The sequence below is a fragment of the Panthera tigris genome, chromosome C1 (genome assembly GCF_018350195.1).
Source record: "Panthera tigris isolate Pti1 chromosome C1, P.tigris_Pti1_mat1.1, whole genome shotgun sequence".
NCBI lineage: Eukaryota > Metazoa > Chordata > Mammalia > Carnivora > Felidae > Panthera > Panthera tigris.
This window is the reverse complement of record NC_056667.1, coordinates 45,464,020-45,483,829: the sequence shown is the minus strand read 5'-3', so window position 1 is coordinate 45,483,829 and position 19,810 is coordinate 45,464,020. Positions and strand designations below refer to the sequence as shown.

Here is a 19,810-nt window from a genome sequence, read left to right as displayed (position 1 = left end):
TGCTAGAGAAACTAGAGGCCCATTCTGTAACAAGGGAACTATTCTTGGCAGCTAGTCCAAGACTACACAAAACAAACAAAACCACTGAAAGGATCAGGTCTCTCTCTCTATTTAAATCACTAACACTGTTAGAGGCTATGTCAATAAGCTTGTTCTAAACCAAGGATACATGAGTGCTTTTTCTTTTTTTATTTCAGTCCACAATTAAAGAGGCAATCAAGCTGAATGGATTAAGCCCAAGGCTGGAAAGCAGAGCTTTAAACATTAAATTTACCTCCACTAATTACTTTCCGATCAACCCTAAGAACATTCTATATCTCCTACACAAAACAAATAATTAAATAATTATAATTATAAGCAAATAATTAAATAATCCTAAACCAGAATGAGATAATTAGCCAAAGTAAATTTAAAATGACAAATAATTATAGAAATGAAGGCAAGAAAACACTGGTACATAGGACAACAAAAATAAGCATTTAAGGGAGGCTGGGTGGCTAAGTCAACTGAGCATCCGTCCTCGGCTCAGGTCATGATTTCACGGTTCCTGAATTCGAGTCCCACATCAAGCTCGCTGCTATCAGCGTAGGGCCCACTTCGGATCCTCTGTCCCCGTCTTTCTCTGCCCCTCCCTTGCTCACACTGTCTCTCTCAAAAATAAATAAACAGTAGAAAAAATAAGAATAATAAGCTTTTAAATCCTCATGACAGTTGCAACTGCCTCCTGACAAAATCCGATCTGTGTTTGTAGGAATAGAACAGGAACTAGGACTCATACTTTAAATGGGCAAAGTTTCCTTGGGGTCTTTCAGGGTTGGCATTCTAAAAGGGATGAGGTTAAGGAACAAGGCAAATACAGAGGTATCTCCCTTCACTCTCATTCTGGCATGTGATACTTTTAGTCTGACTTCTCAGCTTTCTCCTCTCACAGAAAGTGGCCACTCAGTAAGGAAGAGCAAAGAGATTTAGCTTAGAAGTCACTCAGTAACTAGAATAAAGTCATTATTAACATGGAGTTGAAGTCAGCTATGAACTGTTTCAAAAACAGTTAATCATGAAAGTGGACTGGAATCAGCAGGTGGGTTGCCAATTCCTGCTTTAGACCAATGTTTATCAAATACTAGGCATTATACCAGTGCAAACACATCCTCATTTTAAAGTTAAGGAAACAAAGAATAGGAGAGGTGAGTCACCAAGCTAGTAGCTAGTATTTTAATTCTTAAGATAATCTTTAAAAATCAGTATAAATGTACTCTGGATCTTCTAGAATATAGGTCTTAGATGATAACCTTATAATCAATCAGGTACTGCTGTGCAAATTCAGTGGCCTTATTTCTTGTTTATGTTTATGATCAAGTGAACTTCAAGTCAAGATCAAATGACACTGACGCTTACTGTTATGAAGGAAGTTTTCATGGTAGTGGTTTGAGAGAGAACTGAGTCGTCACAGTCACCCAATAGCACACCAAGCCCCTCCAAAAAAAGCCTTCTCTAAACAGTTGCTTATTCATGTTGTTAGTAAGATGAACGGAACATACCAATTTGCAACAGTTCACCAACAATAAATGTACGCATGTTCCAAATCCTAGCAATAAGTGGATTAGCCACTCATTTAAGGATTTCAAGAATGCTACTGTATTAGTTTCCTATTGCTGCCAATACTTCAAATTTGGTGGCTTACAACAACAAAAATGTATTATCTTGTAGTTTTATGTAAGTCTAATACACCTCACTGGGCTAAAATCAAGGTTGTCAGCAAGGCTGTATTGCCTTCTGAAGGCTCTAGGGGGAAACTTTTCTATTTTCTAACTTTCAGAGCCTGCCTACATTCCTTGGTTCATGGCCCTCTTCCTCCATCTTCAAAGTCAGCAACAGCCAATTAAGTCCTTCTCACATTTAACACTCTGACCTTGCTTCATCCTCAAACCTCTTTCTCTTAGTCTTCTGATTCCCTCTTTCACTTTTATTTTTTTTTCAATTTTTTTTTAACGTTTATTTATTTTTGAGACAGAGAGAGACAGAGCATGAACGGGGGAGGGTCAGAGAGAGGGAAACACAGAATCTGAAATAGGCTCCGGGCTCTGAGCTGTCAGCACAGAGCCCGACGCGGGGCTCGAACTCACGGACCACAAGATAATTACCTGAGCCGAAGTCGGACGCTTAACCGACTGAGCCACCCAGGCGCCCCCCTCTTTCACTTTTAAAGGCCGTTGTGATTACTATGGGCACACCCAGAAAATAAAGGAAAACCTCCCTAAAGTCAGCTGATCAGCAACCTTAAATCTATCTCTAACTTTAATTCCCATTTGCCATGTAATGTAACATAGTCAAAGAATCTAGGAAATAGGATATCTGGGGCAGGGGGATTATTCAGCCTACCACAGCTACTATGCTAGCTTTGTCACAGGCAAATAATATATCTCTATAGGTTATTGAGATGTTTCTCATTAACACTGACACCCAAAGATGACTCACTAACAAAGTTTAGGCTAAATATAATGCCTGATTATAATGAACTAGCAAATAAAATCTCAAAGATATTAAAAATGATTTTTTACGGTACAGTCATATCCACAGGCATTCTCTGCAATATTATTTGAAGGAAAAAATATATATGGCCTTGGACCTCATTCTATTAATTCTACAATTAAACTAACAATGATTTGTTTTTTGAAAACCACCATTATTTGTCACGTTATACTATAGATACTATGAATTTCAATGACTTCATTCATTGTCTTATATTTAAATTGTGAATTTATTTTAGTTTCATAGTTGTGTTGAAGCTATAAGCATATGGAGTTTATTATACCTAATTCTTTGTTTCTATATACTTAAAAAACAATACACTAAAAATAATTAAGGCAAGACCAGGCATCCACAAATTTATTTTTCCCTTAAAAGGGATTTATACAATTTTGTTTTGAGAAAAACTGAAGTAAAGCATTAACAGCATGGCATCAGCTACCAGCTCTTCAATTTACTGGCTATTTGACCTTGGACACACTGATGATACTCTAGATATGTAATTTCCCTATTTATAAACTGAAGACAATAATACCTATCCTATAGGCTCATCAAGAGGATACAGTGAAATTATATATGTAAAATTCTCAATATAGTTCCTAGTCATTATCAGGTACTCAACAAGATTAGTATTTATTTTATAAAACTCTATCCAAACTTTAAGATAAAAAATAAAGAGGGGTGCCTAGGTGGTCAGTTAAGCACCTGACTCTTGGATTCAGCTCAGGGCATGATTTCACAGTTCATGGGATCAAGCCCCATGTCAGGCTCTGCACTGGCAGTGCTTAGTCTGCTTGAGATTCTGTCTCCCTCTCTCTCTGCCCCTCCCCCACTCCCTCTGCACCTCTCTCTCTCAAAATAAACTTTAAAACAATTTTTTAGGATAAAAAATAGAGACAATTATCAGTGTTTATCAGTTAATATAAAACTGCAACTTTAAATGATTTAAAAGAACACTGTTCCATACTCAGTATCTACATTTTCTACGAGTATAATCAATTTTAAATTATTTATCTTTCAATATAATTAATCAGGTTTATCAATCTCTTCAAATTTACTTATCTTTTAAATTTGTAACTTATCCTATCAAAAAAATCCATTTGCCTCCCTAAGAGCTTTGGTATCAGTAATCACAGTAATAACTGCAGTTTTGCAAATAATATACTAGGGTGGATAATCTCTACCAGTTACTTTCTACCTTTTCCAAAAAGAAAATACTGTTATGTTAACGAAAATAGACTAGAAAAAAAATTACGAAATGACTCCAGGAATACCAAAGTCCTAAATGCCCTTTAAAGTGAATACTAGGGAAGAGTCAACTTCTAAGGCTGCATTCATCACCCGAAAACAGTAGCAATTTTGAAAAGTGACTCTTAATTATAAACTAAAAGTATACAAAAAAAGATTAATAGAGGTTAAATGAATTAATATTTGCTGAATACAAATAAAAAAAGAATTATACTTTATAAAAAGTTAACTAAAGATAAACAATTATTTATAAATTCATAGGAATTATTTCAGGACAGTTTCTTTTGCATTATCAGGTACAAAAATACTTACAGTTTGATAATATGAGGATGGCGAAAGAGTTTTAGATTTTGAATTTCTCGTTTTATTTTTCCAACAACATCTAAACTGCGAATCTTCTGTCTATTTAAGATTTTAACTGCCACTTTATGGCCTGTCAATTGATGTTCTCCAACTAAAGAAAAGAAAAAGGGAAAAACTTGCTGTCATAGCAACATAATCATTTATTCATGTTTCCTTCCACTGTAACCCCAAATTTCTTTACTCATATATACCACTTTTATATCTTTTATTGCACAGATCTTCAGTTTCCTTTCCTTCTATTTCTTCTACTGGAGTATGCACTCCTTGAAGAAAGAAACTGTATCTTAGCCTTCTCTGTATCCTCAGTACCTAACATGGAGATGTCCTTTAAATATTTGTGGAAAGGATTACTGAATTCTACATTCCTACCAAAAAAAAAAAAAAAAAGCCAAATTTGGAACATCTTTTGGATAAAGCAGAATTATGTTTTGTTAATCTCTTTATTTCTTCATTTCTGGTTAGTGCCAGTCATTGTATTATAGAAGAATAAATAATTGCTGTAATAGATGAAAAACTTACAACTGATTTCATTACTATTTCATCAGAAAATACACATGTAGCCCTTATTTTATATATTTTTTTGTCTTTTCCATAAAACCTTCCTATTTCCCCATATTTAGTGGGATCTCTTCTTCTTTCAAACTCTCACAGTATGTTTATAAAATTCATGTATCATCATTTTAGGCTATTATAAACATTTGTGGTTCTGACATATCATATGACATGAGCTATTATAGTTCACACCCACCCCCATCTTGAGTAAGGTGGTCAGTATTCATCCAAGTCTCCCAGAAGAAATAACACAGTATTTTGTACAAAATACATGCTAAATAAGTATATCTTCCATTAAATTAAACAATAATCCTTCCCCTTTCATAGAACACATTCATAGTACCCAAATACTGCTCAGATGAAAAATCCCTTCATTGGAGAACAAATCTGCCTCCCCTCTTTTTCTTTCAATTACTATTCTAAATACTGACCATTCTCCTCCAAACACTTAGTCAACCCTTGACTCCTTCCAACAAATTCCCCTTTCTTTTCTTTGGGGAAAATGAAGTCTTTAGGAGAATTTCCTCTATCTTCAAGGCTTGATTATATCCACATCTCTCTTTGTTCCAGTCTCAGATGTTTTCACCTTCCTCCTGTTTAAGACTAGTATCATCAACTTGTGGTCTTGAACCCATCTTTTCTCCATTCTCCTTATACTCAACCTTTTTTTTTTTTTAATATTTTTTTAATGCTTATTTATTCATTTTGGATAGAGAGAGAGATAGTGAGGGGAGGGGCAGAGAGGGAGGGAGACAGAGAATTCCAAGCAGGCTCCCCATTGTCAGCGCAGAACCCGATGTGGGGCTCAAACTCACAAACCATTAGATCATCATGACCTGAGCTGAAATCAAGAGTCAGATCCTTAACCAACTAAGTCACCCAGGCGCCACTCAACCTTTTTCTTTTCTAACAGCCCTTCTTAGCCCATCAATATTCTATCCTGCCCCCAAATCTTCCACTTACCCTGTATCTTCCTTTAGTTTTTAACATCTGCCTCATCAAAATTTCTCAAAACAGTAGTCTACATTTATTGTCTGTTCTTCCTCCCTTTTAACCCTTCAGAAGTCACTGCTATCTGGCTTCTACCTCTATTCCTCTACTGATACAAGAGGGTCACAAAAGACCTGTTAACTATCAAGCCATGTATACTTTCCAGTTCACAGGTTACTGTACTCTCTGTTGCATTAGACAACATTGATACCTTTCCCTTTTTTGGTGTCACTTCTCTCTCCTGGTTCTCAGACCATCTCTAACTCTCAGATTGTCTCCTTTATGGCCTCACCTATTCTTTAAGGTTTAGGGTCCCCAGGTTTCTCATCTATAACCAAAGTAGATCCTTAAGTTATTTCACCCATCTCTCATAATTTTAATTACCAGCCATACGCCAAGGACTCTGCCCTCTTCTTCAAATTTCCGTATCTCAACACTAGTATTCCACAAACATCTCAAATTCAGCATGTTCAGAAGTAAACTCAGCATTCTCCTCCACTTCCTCTACCAAACCTATGTCCTCTATTTCACTTGATGGCACACAGACTATATGCTAGAAATCAAAGAGTCAGGTGACAATATCTCCCAAGAATTTCTTGGAGTCAAGTCAAATCATTAAAACAAATACGTTAATGATGGTAAAAGTAACCATGACATTTATTGCTTATTATGTACTAAGCATTATTCTAAGTGCTAACTAACCTGCTCACTCAACCCTACAACTCTATGAAGTATCATTATCCTCCAGAGTAGAGATGAGAAACCTGAGGCACTGAGAAGTTAACTCGTCCAAAGTGATGCAGTGTGAGGTGGCACATGTCATCTCAGGTCATCATCTCCCTTCAGTTCACAGGAAGCATGTTTAACTACACATAGTGCCCCCAGTCAGAAGAATCCAAACATGAAATGGGCTGACCTAGGAAGAACTGAGTTTCCTGTCACTGGAGATTATTTTTACCTTTATAACTTTCTCAGGTAGTAAATTATCATCTCAAATGCTGTGCCGGCACATAAAACAAACTGGGAGACAGCAAATCAAGTTCAAGCGATCTAACCTAATATAACATTCTAAAATTTGCTTCCAGGACCCCAGAAAAATATTATCAATTTCAGGGACTTTCTTTTATTAATTTTTTAAATTCCAGTATAATTAACATATAATGTTACATTAATTTCAGGTGTACAATACAGTGATTCAACAATTCTATAGATTCCTCAGTGCTCTTAATCCCCTTCACCTATTTCACTCAATCCCCCGGGGTCTCTCCTCTGGTAACCACCAGTTTGTTCTCTGTATTTAAGAGTTTTTTGTCTTTTTTTTCTGTGTTCATTTTTGTCTTGTTTTCTTTGTTTTGTTTCTTAAATTCCACATACGAGTGAAATCATACGGTATTTGTCTTTCTCTGACTGACTTCACTTAGCATTATGTGCTCTAGAGCCAACCATATTGTTGCAAAGGGCAAGATTTCATTCTTCTTTATGGTGAAGTCAATTTCAGGGAGCTTCTTCTACTCAATTAAAATAACTTAAATGGTTTCTTAATGCCTCGGTAGGGTAGTATTATTCACTTTTGAGAATTTCATGATACCCAAACATCTGCTTGCATGGCCTAAAAAATATGTTTCTCCCCTCACATCCCAGATAGTCTCAGTGAGAGTAACCAATGCTGCATCCCTTGCCAATACAATTGAAAAAAAGAGTTCAATTACTCCTTCCCCATTTGATAATTGAAACTACTGACTACTGAGAACATATGGGCTCTTACCAGATCAAAGAAGTAAGACCAAAGACTCTAACAGCCAAAAAGATGGGTGTTTTGTTTTTTAATACCATATGCTTAAACTGAAAAACAAGGAAACCAGAAAGTGAGTGAAATCACTCAAAAAACAATTTAATGATAAAGTATTAATTCGCCAACAAATTCAATAAAGCTGCAGTATACAAAATCAATATACAAAAATCACTTGTATTTCTATACACTAACAATGAATTATCAGAAAGAGAAGAAGAAAACAAGCCCACGTACAACTGCATCAAAAGAATAAAATACCTAGGAATAAATTTGACAAGGAGGTGGAAAGATCTATACACTGAAAATTTTAAGACACTGATTAAAAGAAATTGAAGAAGACACAATAGATATACCACACTCACAGATTAGAAGAACTGATAATGTTAATAAGTCTATACTACTCAAAGCAACCTACAGATTCAATGCAATCCCTATCAAAACTCTAATGGCATTTTTCACAGAAATAGAAAAAACAATCCTAAAGTTTATATGGAACCACAAAAGACCCGCAAAAGCCAAAGCAATCTTGAGAAAGAACAAAGCTTAAAAAATCACACTTCCCAATTTCAACTATATTACAAAGCTACAGTAATCAAAACAGTCTAATATTGGCATAAAAACAAACACATAGATCAATAGAATAGGATACAGAACCCAGAAATAAACCTTTGCATATATGGTCAATTAGTTTACAACACAGGAGTCAAGAATATACAATGGAGAAAGGATAGTGTCTTCAATAAATGGTGCTAAGAAAACTGGATAGCCACATATAAAAGAATGAAACTAGAACCCTATCTTACGCATTATGTACAAATCAACTCAAAATAGATTAAAGACTTAAATTTAATACCTGAAACCATAAAACTTCTAGAAGAAAACATAGGTGGTAAGCTCCTCGACATAAGTCTTGATAATGATTTTTTTGGATTTGACAAAAAAAGCAAAGACAACAAAAACAAAAAGGAACAAGTGGGACTACATCAAACTAAAAAGGTTTTCAACAGAAAAGGAAACAAAATGAAAAGACAACCTACAGAATGGGAGAAAATATCCACAAATCATACATCTGACAAGGGATTGATATTCAAAATATATAAAGAACTCAATTCAAAGGCAAAAACAATAAACACTTGATTAAAAAGTGGACAGAACTGAATAAACATTTTTCCAAAGACGACATACAAATGGCCAACAAATCCATGAAAAAGTGCTCAACATCAATAATCATCAGGGAAATGCAAATCAAAAACACAATGTGTATCACCTCACACCTGCTTGAACTGCTGTCACCACAAACACAAGAGATAAATGTTGCCAAGGATGTGGGAAAAGAGGGAACCCTGTGCACTGTTGGTGGGAATATACATTGGTGCAGCTATTATAAAAAACAGTATGTAGCTTCCTTAAAAAATTCATAGAACTGCCATATGATCCAGCAATCCCATTTCTGAGTATATAGTAAAATATATATATATATATATATATATATATATATATATATATATATATATATATATATAAATTTTTTTTTACTATATACATATATATTTATTTATAGACATATATATTTATAGACATATATGTATTTATTTATATATAGTAAAATATTTATTTATTTATTTATTTATTTATAGACGTATCTGCACTTCCACATTCACTGCAGCATTATTCACAACAGCCAAGACATGGAAACCACCTGGGTATCTGTCAACAAATGAATAAAGATGATACATACACACATACATGTGTCATTCAGCCATGAGAAAGAAGGAAATCCTGTTTGTGACATAGATGGATTTTGAGGCATTATGCTAAGTAAATTAGGCCAGTTAAAGACAAATACTGCCCTGTATCACTTATCTGTAGAATCTAAAAAAAAAAAAAAAAAAAAAAAAAAAAAAAAGGTCAAACTTGTAGAAAAGTGGTTGCCAAGGGCTGGGAGATAGAGCTTAGTAAAAGTGTACAAACTTTCACCTACGAGATGAATACAAAGGTGCCTGGGTGGTTCAGTCAGTTGAGTGTCCGACTCTTCATTTTTGGCTCAGGTCATGATCTCCTGGTTCATGAGTTCGAGCCCCACATCCGGCTCTGCACTGATAGTGCCAGTCTGCTTGGGATTCTCTCTCTGCCCCTCCCCCCACTGTGCCCATGCTCTCTCTCACTCACTCTCAAAATAAATAAACTTTAAAGAAAAAAGAGTCTGAGATTGGGGGGAGGAAGATGGCAGCGAAGGAGGACGATGGGCTCACCGCGTCCTGCTGATCGCTTAGATTCCACCCACATCTGCCTAATTTACCCCGATAACCACCAGAAGACTAGCAGGACGGACTCTCTGGAGCCAAGCATAGACGAGAGGCCCACAGAAGAGGGTAGGAAGAGCGGAGAGGTGGTGCGTGCTACACGGACTGGCGGGAGGGAGCCAGGGCGGTGGAGGGGCAGCCAGCCCACCCGGCAAGGCAGAGTCCCCGAGTCTGGCTTGCAAAAGCGGAGGGGCCAGACAGAGCATGTTCTGACAGCCAGTGGGACTTAACATCTGGAATGTTATAAGTCAACAGCTCTACTCAGAGAGCGGGACGGAGAGTTGTTGAGCCCCAGAAGACAGAGCTCAGCTTGGCGGGGAACAAAGGAGCTGGGAAGCGCCATCTCCCTCGCCCATCCCCCAGCCAAAATCCCAAAGGGAGCCAGTTCCCCTCACGGAACTTGTTTGCACCCCACAAACACCCAACGCTGTGCTTCTGTGGATCCATCCCTCCAACGGGTCTGCCTCCCTCCCGGTGCCGCAGGGCCCCTCCCAAAGTGGACCACTGAAGGCAAAGCCAGCTGAGCCTGCCCCTCCCGCCCCTGTGCACCTTGCAGATCCACCCTGGATAATACGCCAGATCCCATCGAAGCAGCACCACAAGCCTGGCAGTGTGCAAGTAGCCCAGGCAGAGGCCACACCACTCCACAGTGAGTCCTGCCCCTGGGAGAGCGGAAGATAAGGTACACACCAGTCTGACTGTGGTCCCAGGGCGGGCTGGGGGCAGACATTAGGTCTGAATGCGGCCCCGCCCACCAACACAAGTTACTCCAGACAGCACAGAGGAAGAGCCCTGCAGTTCCCCGCCACTCCAGGGACTATACAAAATGACAAAAAGGAGGAATTCTCCTCAAAGGAAACCCAGGAATTAGCGACAGCTAACAATCTGATCAAAAACAATTTAAGCAATATAACAGAAAATGAATTTAGAATAATAGTCATAAAATTAACTGCTGGGCTTGAAAAAAACTATAGAGGACAACAGAGAATCTATTGCTACAGAGATCAAGGGACAAAGAAACAGTCAGGAGGAGCTAAAAAATGTTATAAATGAGCTGCAAAATAAAAGGGAGGTGAACACAATTCAGATTGAAGAGGCAGAGGAGAGAATAGGTGAACTAGAAGATAAAATTATGGAAAAAGAGGAGTAAAAGAGAGAGAAAAAAATCCAGGAGTATGAGGGGAGAATTAGAGAACTAAGTGATGCGATAAAACGCAATAACATATGCATAATTGGGATTCCAGAGGAGGAAGAGAGAGGGAAAGGTGCTGAAGGTGTACTTGAAGAAATCATAGCTGAGAACTTCCTTGAACTGGGGAAGGAAAAAGGCACTGAAATTCAAGAGGCACAGAGAACTCCCTTCAGACGTAACTTGAATCGATCTTCTGCACGACATATCATGCCAGTGAAACTGGCAAAATACAAGGATAAAAAGAATTCTGAAAGCAGCTAGGGATAAACATGCTCTAACATATAAAGGGAGACCAATAAGACTCGTGACGGATCTCTCTACTGAAACTTGGCAGGCCAGAAAGGAATGGCAGGAAATCTTCAATGTGATGAACAGAAAAAATATGCAGCCGAGAATCCTTTATCCAGCAAGTCTGTCATTTAGAATAGGAGGAGAGATAAAGGTCTTCCCAAACACACAAAAACTGAAGGAATTCATCACCACTAAACCAGCCCTACAAGAGATCCTAAGGGAGATCCTGTGAGACAAAGTACCAGAGACATCACTGCAAGCATGAAACCTACAGATTCACAATGACTCTAAACCCATATCTTTCAATAATAACACTGAAGGTAAATGGACTAAAAGCCCCAACCAAAAGACACAGGGTATCAGAATGGATAAAAAAATAAGACCCAACTATTTGCTGTCTACAAGAGACTCATTTTAGACCTGAGGACACCTTCAGATTGAAAGGGAGGAAATGGAGAACTATCTATCATGCTACTGGAAGTCAAAAGAAAGCTGGAGTAGCCATACTTATATCAGGCAAACTAGACTTCAAATTAAAGGCTGTAACAAGAGATGAAGAAGGGCATTATATAATCATTACAGGGTCTATCCATCAGGAGGAGCTAACAATTATAAATGTCTATGCACCGAATACGGGAGCCCCCAAATATATAAAACAATTAATCACAAACATAAGCAACCTTATTGATAAGAATGTGGTAATTGCAGGGGACTTTAATACTCCACTTACAACATTGGATAGACCATCTAGACACAGGATCAATAAAGAAACAAGGGCCCTGAATGATACACTGGATCAGATGGACTTGATAGAAATATTTAGAACTCTGCATCCCAAAGCAACAGAATATACTTTCTTCCCGAGTGCACATGGAACATTCTCCAAGACAGATCACATACTGGGTCACAAAAGAGCCCTTCATAAGTATACAAGAATTGAGATCATACCATGCATACTTTCAGACTACAGTGCGATGAAACTTCAAATCAACCACAAGAAAAAGTCTGGAAAACCTCCAAAAGCATGGAGGTTAAAGAACACCCTACTAAAGAATGAATGGGTCAACCAGGCAATTAGAGTAGAAATTAAAAAATATATGGAAACAAATGAAAATGAAAATACAATAATCCAAATGCTTTGGGATGCAGCGAAGGCAGTCCTGAGAGGAAAATACATTGCAATCCAGGCCTATCTCAAGAAACAAGAAAAATCCCAAATACAAAATCTAACAGCACACCTAAAGGAAATAGAAGCAGAACAGCAAAGACACCCCAAATCCAGCAGAAGTAGAGAAATAATAAAGATCAGAGCAGAAATAAACAATATAGAATCTAAAAAACTGTAGAGCAGATCAATGAAACCAAGAGTTGGTTTTTTGAAAAAATAAACAAAATTGACAAACCTCTAGCCAGGCTTCTCAAAAAGAAAAGGGAGATGACCCAAATAGATAAAATCATGAATGAAAATGGAATTATTACAACAAGTCCCTCAGAAATACAAGCAATTATCAGGGAATACTATGAAAAATTATATGCCAACAAACTGGACAACCCGGAAGAAATGGACAAATTCCTAAACACCCACACACTTCCAAAACTCAAACAGGAAGAAATAGAAAGCTTGAACAGACCCATAACCAGCGAAGAAATTGAATCAGTTATCAAAAATCTCCCAACAAATAAGAGTCCAGGACCAGATGGCTTCCCAGGGGAATTCTACCAGACATTTAAAGCAGAGATATCTATCCTTCTCAAGCTATTCCAAAAAATAGGGAAGGAAAACTTCCAGACTCATTCTATGAAGCCAGTATTACTTTGATTCCTAAACCAGACAGAGACCCAGTAAAAAAAAGAGAACTACAGGCCAATATCCCTGATGAATACAAAATGAATGCAAAATTCTCAATGAGATACTAGCAAATCAAATTCAAAAGCATATAAAAAGAATTATTCACCATGATCAAGTGGGATTCATTCCTGGAACGCAGGGCTGGTTCAACATTCGCAAATCAATCAATGTGATACATCACATTAATAAAAGATAAGAACCATATGATCCTGTCAATCGATGTAGAAAAAGCATTTGACAAAATTCAGCATCCTTTCTTAATAAAAACCCTTGAGAAAGTTGGGATAGAAGCAACATACTTACACATCATAAAAGCCATTTATGAAAAGCCCAAGCTAATATTATCCTCAATGGGGAAAAACTGAGAGCTTTCTCCCTGAGATCAGGAACACGACAGGGATGTCCACTCTCACCACTGTTGTTTAACATAGCGTTGGAGGTTCTAGCATCAGCAATCAGACAACAAAAGGAAATCAAAGGCATCAAAATTGGCAAAGACGAAGTTAAGCTTTCACTTTTTGCAGACGACATATTATACATGGAAAACCCGACAGACTCCACCATGAATTCTGCAAAGTCGCAGGATACAAAATCAATGTACAGAAATCAGTTGCATTCTTATACACTAAAAATGAAGCAACAGAAAGACAACTAAAGAAACTGATCCCATTCACAATTGCACCAAGAAGCATAAAATACCTAGGAATAAACCTGACCAAAGATGTAAAAAATCTGTATGCTGAAAACTATAGAAAGCTTATGAAGGAAACTGAAGAAGATATAAAGAAATGGAAAGACATTCCATGCTCATGGACTGGAAGAATAAATATTGTTAAAATGTAAATACTACCCAAAGCTATCTACACATTCAATGCAATCCCAATCAAAATTGCACCAGCATTCTTCTCGAAGCTATAACAAGCAATCCTAAAATTGTATGGAACCACAAAAGACCCCGAATAGCCAAAGTAATTTTGAAGAAGACCAAAGCAGGAGGCATCACAATCCCAGATTTTAGCCTCTACTACAAAGCTGTAATTATCAAGACAGCATGGTATTGGCACAAAAACAGACACACAGACCAATGCAATAGAATAGAAACCCCAGAACTAGACCCACAAAAGTATGACCAACTAATCTTTGACAAAGCAGAAAAGAATATCCAATGGAAAAAAGACAGTCTCTTTAACAAATGGTGCTGGGAGAACTGGACAGAAACATGCAGAAGGATGAAACTAGACCACTTTCTTACACCATTCACAAAAACAAACTCCAAGTGGATAAAGGACCTGAATATGAGACAGGAAACCATCAAAACCATAGAGGAGAAAGCAGGGAAAAACCTCTCTGACCTCAGCCACAGAAATTTCTTACTTGACACATCCCCAAAGGCAAAGGAATTAAAAGCAAAAATGAACTATTGGGACCTCATGAAGATAAAAACCTTTTGCACAGCAAAGGAAACAATCAACAAAACTAAAAGGCAACCAAAGCAATGGGAAAAGACATCTGCAAATGACATTATCGGACAAAGGGCTAGTATCTAAAATCTATAAAGAGCTCACCAAACTCCACACCCGAGAAACAAACAATCCAGTGAAGAAATGGGCAGAAAACATGAATAGACACTTCTCTAAAGGAGACATCCAGATGGCCAACAGGCACATGAAAAGATGCTCAACGTCACTCCTCATCAGGGAAATACAAATCAAAACCACACTCAGATATCACCTCACACCAGTCAGAGTGGCTAAAATGAACAAAACAGGAGACTATAGATGCTGGAGAGGATGTGGAGAAACGGGAACCCTCTTGCACTGTTGGTGGGAATGCAAACTGTTGCAGCCACTCTGGAAAACAGTGTGGAGGTTCCTCAAAAAATTAAAAATAGATCTACCCTATGATCTAGCAATAGCACTGCTAGGAATTTACCCAAGGGATACAGGAGTACTGGTGCATAGGGGCACTTGTACCCCAATGTTTATAGCAGCACTCTCAACAATAGCTAAATTATGGAAAGAGCCTAAATGTCCATCAACTGATGAATGGATAAAGAAATTGTGGTTTACATACACAATGGAATACTATGTGGCAATGAGAAAGAATGAAATACGGCCTTTTGTAGCAACATGGATGGAACTGGAGAGTGTTATGCTAAGTGAAATAAGTCATACAGAGAAGGACAGATTCCATATGTTTTCACCCCTGTGTGGATCCTGAGAAACTTAACAGAAGACCATGGGGGAGGGGAAGAAAAAAAATGGTTAGAGAGGGAGGGAGCCAAACCATAAGAGACTCCTAAAAACTGAGAACAAACTGAGGGTTTATGGGGGGTGAGGGGGGGGGATTATGGGGGGGATGATGGGTATTGAGGGCACCTGTTGGGATGAGCACTGGGTGTTGTACAGAAACCAATTTGACAATAAATTTCATAATAAAAAAAAGAAAAGAAAAAAGAGTCAAGTTCATCGAGGGTGCCTGGCAGGCTCAGTCAGTGGAGCATGAGACTCTTGATCTTGGGGTTATGAGTACAAGCCCCACTTTGGGTGTGGAGATTGTTAAAAATAAAATCTAAAAAAAAAAAAAAAAAAGGCAAATGCATTGAGATTGCCTCTTCTTTTTCCTGAACTAAATCAGCCCCTATTGCCTAATAACTTAAGTGAATTAGTACTGAGTAATAACTAATTAAATCCAAGTTATCTCATAATCATATTCCATCTGAAAGCCAAATGAATATTCCTAAAAATCTTTTAAGAAAAACAGATTTAAGACCAAGAATTTCTTCTGTATTAGGGCTATAGAGTAATTGAAAGGAAAGGATTGGGTTCATCAGTTTTATTTCCATGCATTTATTCAATCTAAAAACATGTACTGACTACTTCCCACATGCGAGGACTATGTTGAACAAAGGAGACATGAAAAGAGAGGAGTAACAGGACTTCCAATTTTAGTAGAGGGGGAAAAACAGCAATAAAGAAGCTAAAATAAATTCTGTATGGTATTAAACCTGTCTGCAGACTGTTAGGGATACCTTCTTTGTAAATGGAGAGCACAGATAAGAAAAAACATCAAAAAACATCAGGGATGGACGAATTTGCCACAATGTATCATGTATACAAAGTAAATATCAAGATCAATACAAGCAAGGGATGTCTATCCATGGAATGAATCCCTACTATGGTAAGCACTAAACACTTGAGACGTAAGCGGTGAACAAACTAGTTCTGTCATACGGCTCGCTAGCTCTCCCAGTATTTATTCCACCCTTCCATCCCAGACAGAAAGACTCCCAAATTACACTTGAGCACATGGCTACCCAGAGTACAGACCACATCCTAGCCTCTTTTGTTACTAGATGTGGTCATATCACCACGTTCTGATCAACAACACATTAGAAGAAATCTCCCGAACAAGCTTCTTCATCCCTTCCTGCATCATAAAGCCTGGAATTCCAAAGTCACCATCTTGTACCCTGAAGACAGGGTTAGTTAGGCAGGTGGGAGCAACAGAAAAGAGAAGCTCATGCTTTTGATGCTACTGGGCACAACAACAGTCTGAACCACCTGCTCAGACTGTTACAAGAGAGCAAAATACTATCTTAAGTCACTCTTGTTTTGAAGATGTCTGCCATTCACAGGTGAATCTACTTAATTCACTATTATTTCACTTTTACTTCAAATTTCCAATTCTGCCAAACTACCACCAATGAACTAATGGAAATAAATTATTTTATAGCCCATAAAATTTCTCGGATTAAAGAGTTCAGCAAACTTACCACTCGTTAGTGTTCTATAAACTACACAAAATATTTTGTAAAGCTATGGAATTTTATGAGAAAAAAAACCACACTATCTATACTTTCTAGGATTTTATATTTGATAAGGTGAAGAGCTGTTATACAGAAGAATGAAACTGATTTATATCATTTGAGAAGCATAACTGGGAATAACTGATAGAAATTCTTTCAATGAACAGTCACCTGCTGTAGGAATCCTCTCCACACCTCCCTTTTTCACCACTCCAGTCTATACTGAAAATTTCCCATTTAATATAACTATACCCTAAGTATACCTTTATCTCCTTTTTAAAGTCATTTTATTGAAGTTTAAAATTTACTCCTCTTAAATATAGATAGTACTATGAATTTTAAATACATTATAGTACTATGAATTACACATACATGGTCATGTAAACTATCACTAAAATCAAATGTAGCTCATTTCTATCACCATGTAAAAATTCCACTACAACCTTTTGCAGTCAGTCCCTCTCTCCACCCCAATCTCTCCCAACTACTGATCTGTTTTGTTACTACAGTACTTTTCACACTATTCTATAAATAAAACCATACAGTATGTTATCTTTCGACTCTGGCTTCTTATGCTCTAATGCTTTTGAGATTCATCCATTTTTTTAATTTTTTTTCTTTTGCATATACCAGTTTATTCCATTTTATTGTTGAGTGATATTCCATTGTATGTATATTGTACAATTTGTTTATCCATTCACCAGGTGATGGCCATATGGGTAGTTTCCAGTTTTGGGAGATTATGAAATAAGTCATCTATTTGTGTGTTTGTGGTGAGGATGGGTGGGTGGGGCCAATGTGTCTTCATTTCTTTGGGGTAGATTTCTAGGTACTGGATTGCTGGGCTGTATGGTAAGATTTTATTTAAACTGTTTCCCAGCATTATATACCATTTTGTATTCTCACCAGTAGTATATAAGGTGGCTTACTCAGCTGGATGAGCACTGACTCTTGATTTTGGCTCAGGTCATGATCCCAGGATCGTGGTATTAAGCCCCTTATCAGGTTCTGCACTGAGCGTTGAACCTACTTAAGATCTTCTCTCTCGGGGTGGCTGGGTGGCTCAGTTGGTTAAGCATCCAATTTCAGCTCAGGTCATGATCTCTTGGCTCCTGAGTTCGAGCCCCACAATGGGTTCTGTGCTAACAGCTCAGAACCTAGAGCCTGCTTCTGATTCTGATTCTCATTCTCTCTCTCTCTCTCTCTCTCTCTCTCTCTCTCTCTCTCTCTGCCACTCCTGTGCGTGCTCACATGCTCTGTCAAAAATAACAACCTTAAAAAAAATTTTTTTAAGATTTTTTTTTCTCTCTCTCCATCACCCCCCTGCTCACACTCTCTCTTTCACTAAAAAAGAGTTCTAGTTCATTCTTTACAGCATTTGGTTTGTCAGCATTTTCTTTTTTAATTTCACCCATTTCACTAGATGTGTAGTGACATCTCCTAATTTGCATTTCCCTAATGATTAGTGATGTTGAGCATCTTTTCATGTGTTTATCAGACATCTGTATCTTATTTAATGATTTGCCTGTTGAAATCTTTTGTCAATTTTTTATTTTTTACATTTTATTTTTGTCAATTTTTCATTCTACAAGGTCAGCATTACCTTCATTCCAAAACCAAAGACCCCACTAAAATGGAAAACTACAGACCAATTTCCCTGATGAACACGGATGCAAAAATTCTCAACAAAATACCAGCAAACCAGATCCAATTACATTAAAAGAATTATTCACCACAATCAAGTGGAATTTATTCTTGGGATACAGAGCTGGTTCAATATCTGCAAATCAATCAATGTTACATCACATTAATAAAAGAAAGGATAAGAACCATATGGTCCTCTCAATAGATGCAGAGAGAGCATTTGACAAAATACAACATCCTTTTTTATAAAGATCCTCAAGAAAGTGGGGACAAAAGGACCATACTTCAAGATCATAAAAGCCATATATGAAAGACCCACTGCTAAAATCACCCTCAATAGGAAAAACTGAGAGCTTGCCCCCTAAGGTCAGGAACACAACAGGGATGTCCACTCTCACCACTGTTATTCAGCATAGTGTTAGAAGTCCTACCCTCAGCAATCAGGCACAAAGAAACAAAGGCATCCAAATCAGCAAGGAGAAAGTCAAAATTTCACTCTTCGCAGATGACATGATACTCTATGTATAAAACCCAAAGGACTCCACCAAAAAGCTGCTAGAACAAATACATGAATTCAACAGAGTCACAGGATATAAAATCAATGTACAGAATCTGGTTGCATTTCTGTACACCAATAATGGAGCAGCAGAAAGAGAAATCAAGGAATCAATCCCATTTACGATTACACCAAAAACCTATGAATAAACCTAGCCAAAGTCTATTCAATGAAAACTATAGAAAGCTTATTAAAGAAATTGAAGATGACACAAAAAAATGGAAAACGTCCCATGCTCATGGATCAGAAGAACAAATATTATTCAAGGTGAGACCTTGAAATTGGACCTAGGTTTAAGGAGCAAGGGTAGAAAGTTGGGAATACATTATTAAATACTTCCGTAGCAAGAAAGATTAGTTATGAACACTTCCCAGTTGCAGACAAAGCAAGATGACTTAAATAAAAAGCAAAGGGAAGATTCAAGAACTTTTAACAATGGTGTTGGACAGAAGTTCTGGGAGACAGATCAAATTATGGTACCACACAAAATGAACGTTCCACTGATACTAGGAAGCTAGAACCTATCCTAGTATGCTCTGTACTTAGTTGGAAAACTGGAATGAGGAGATAATCTGAATGACTTATATAATGGCAGAGGCTTCACTGAGTTTCATAGATACCCAAACAGTATTTATGTAATACATATTTTGGCATATACCTACCTTTCCAGTATCATCTTTCACCATTCCCTCACCT

The 19,810-nt window shown here is 37.4% G+C and overlaps 1 protein-coding gene across 1 annotated transcript in view; it reads right to left on the bottom strand.

The window, feature by feature from the left end:
• PRKAA2 (protein kinase AMP-activated catalytic subunit alpha 2) overlaps nucleotides 1–19,810 on the bottom strand; it is a 78,770-nt gene that overhangs the window by 39,631 nt on the left and 19,329 nt on the right. The window contains exon 2 of the mRNA XM_042997363.1: nucleotides 4,087–4,228. Within this exon, the coding sequence (XP_042853297.1) occupies nucleotides 4,087–4,228 (142 nt within the window). The remainder of the gene's footprint in view (nucleotides 1–4,086; nucleotides 4,229–19,810) is intronic.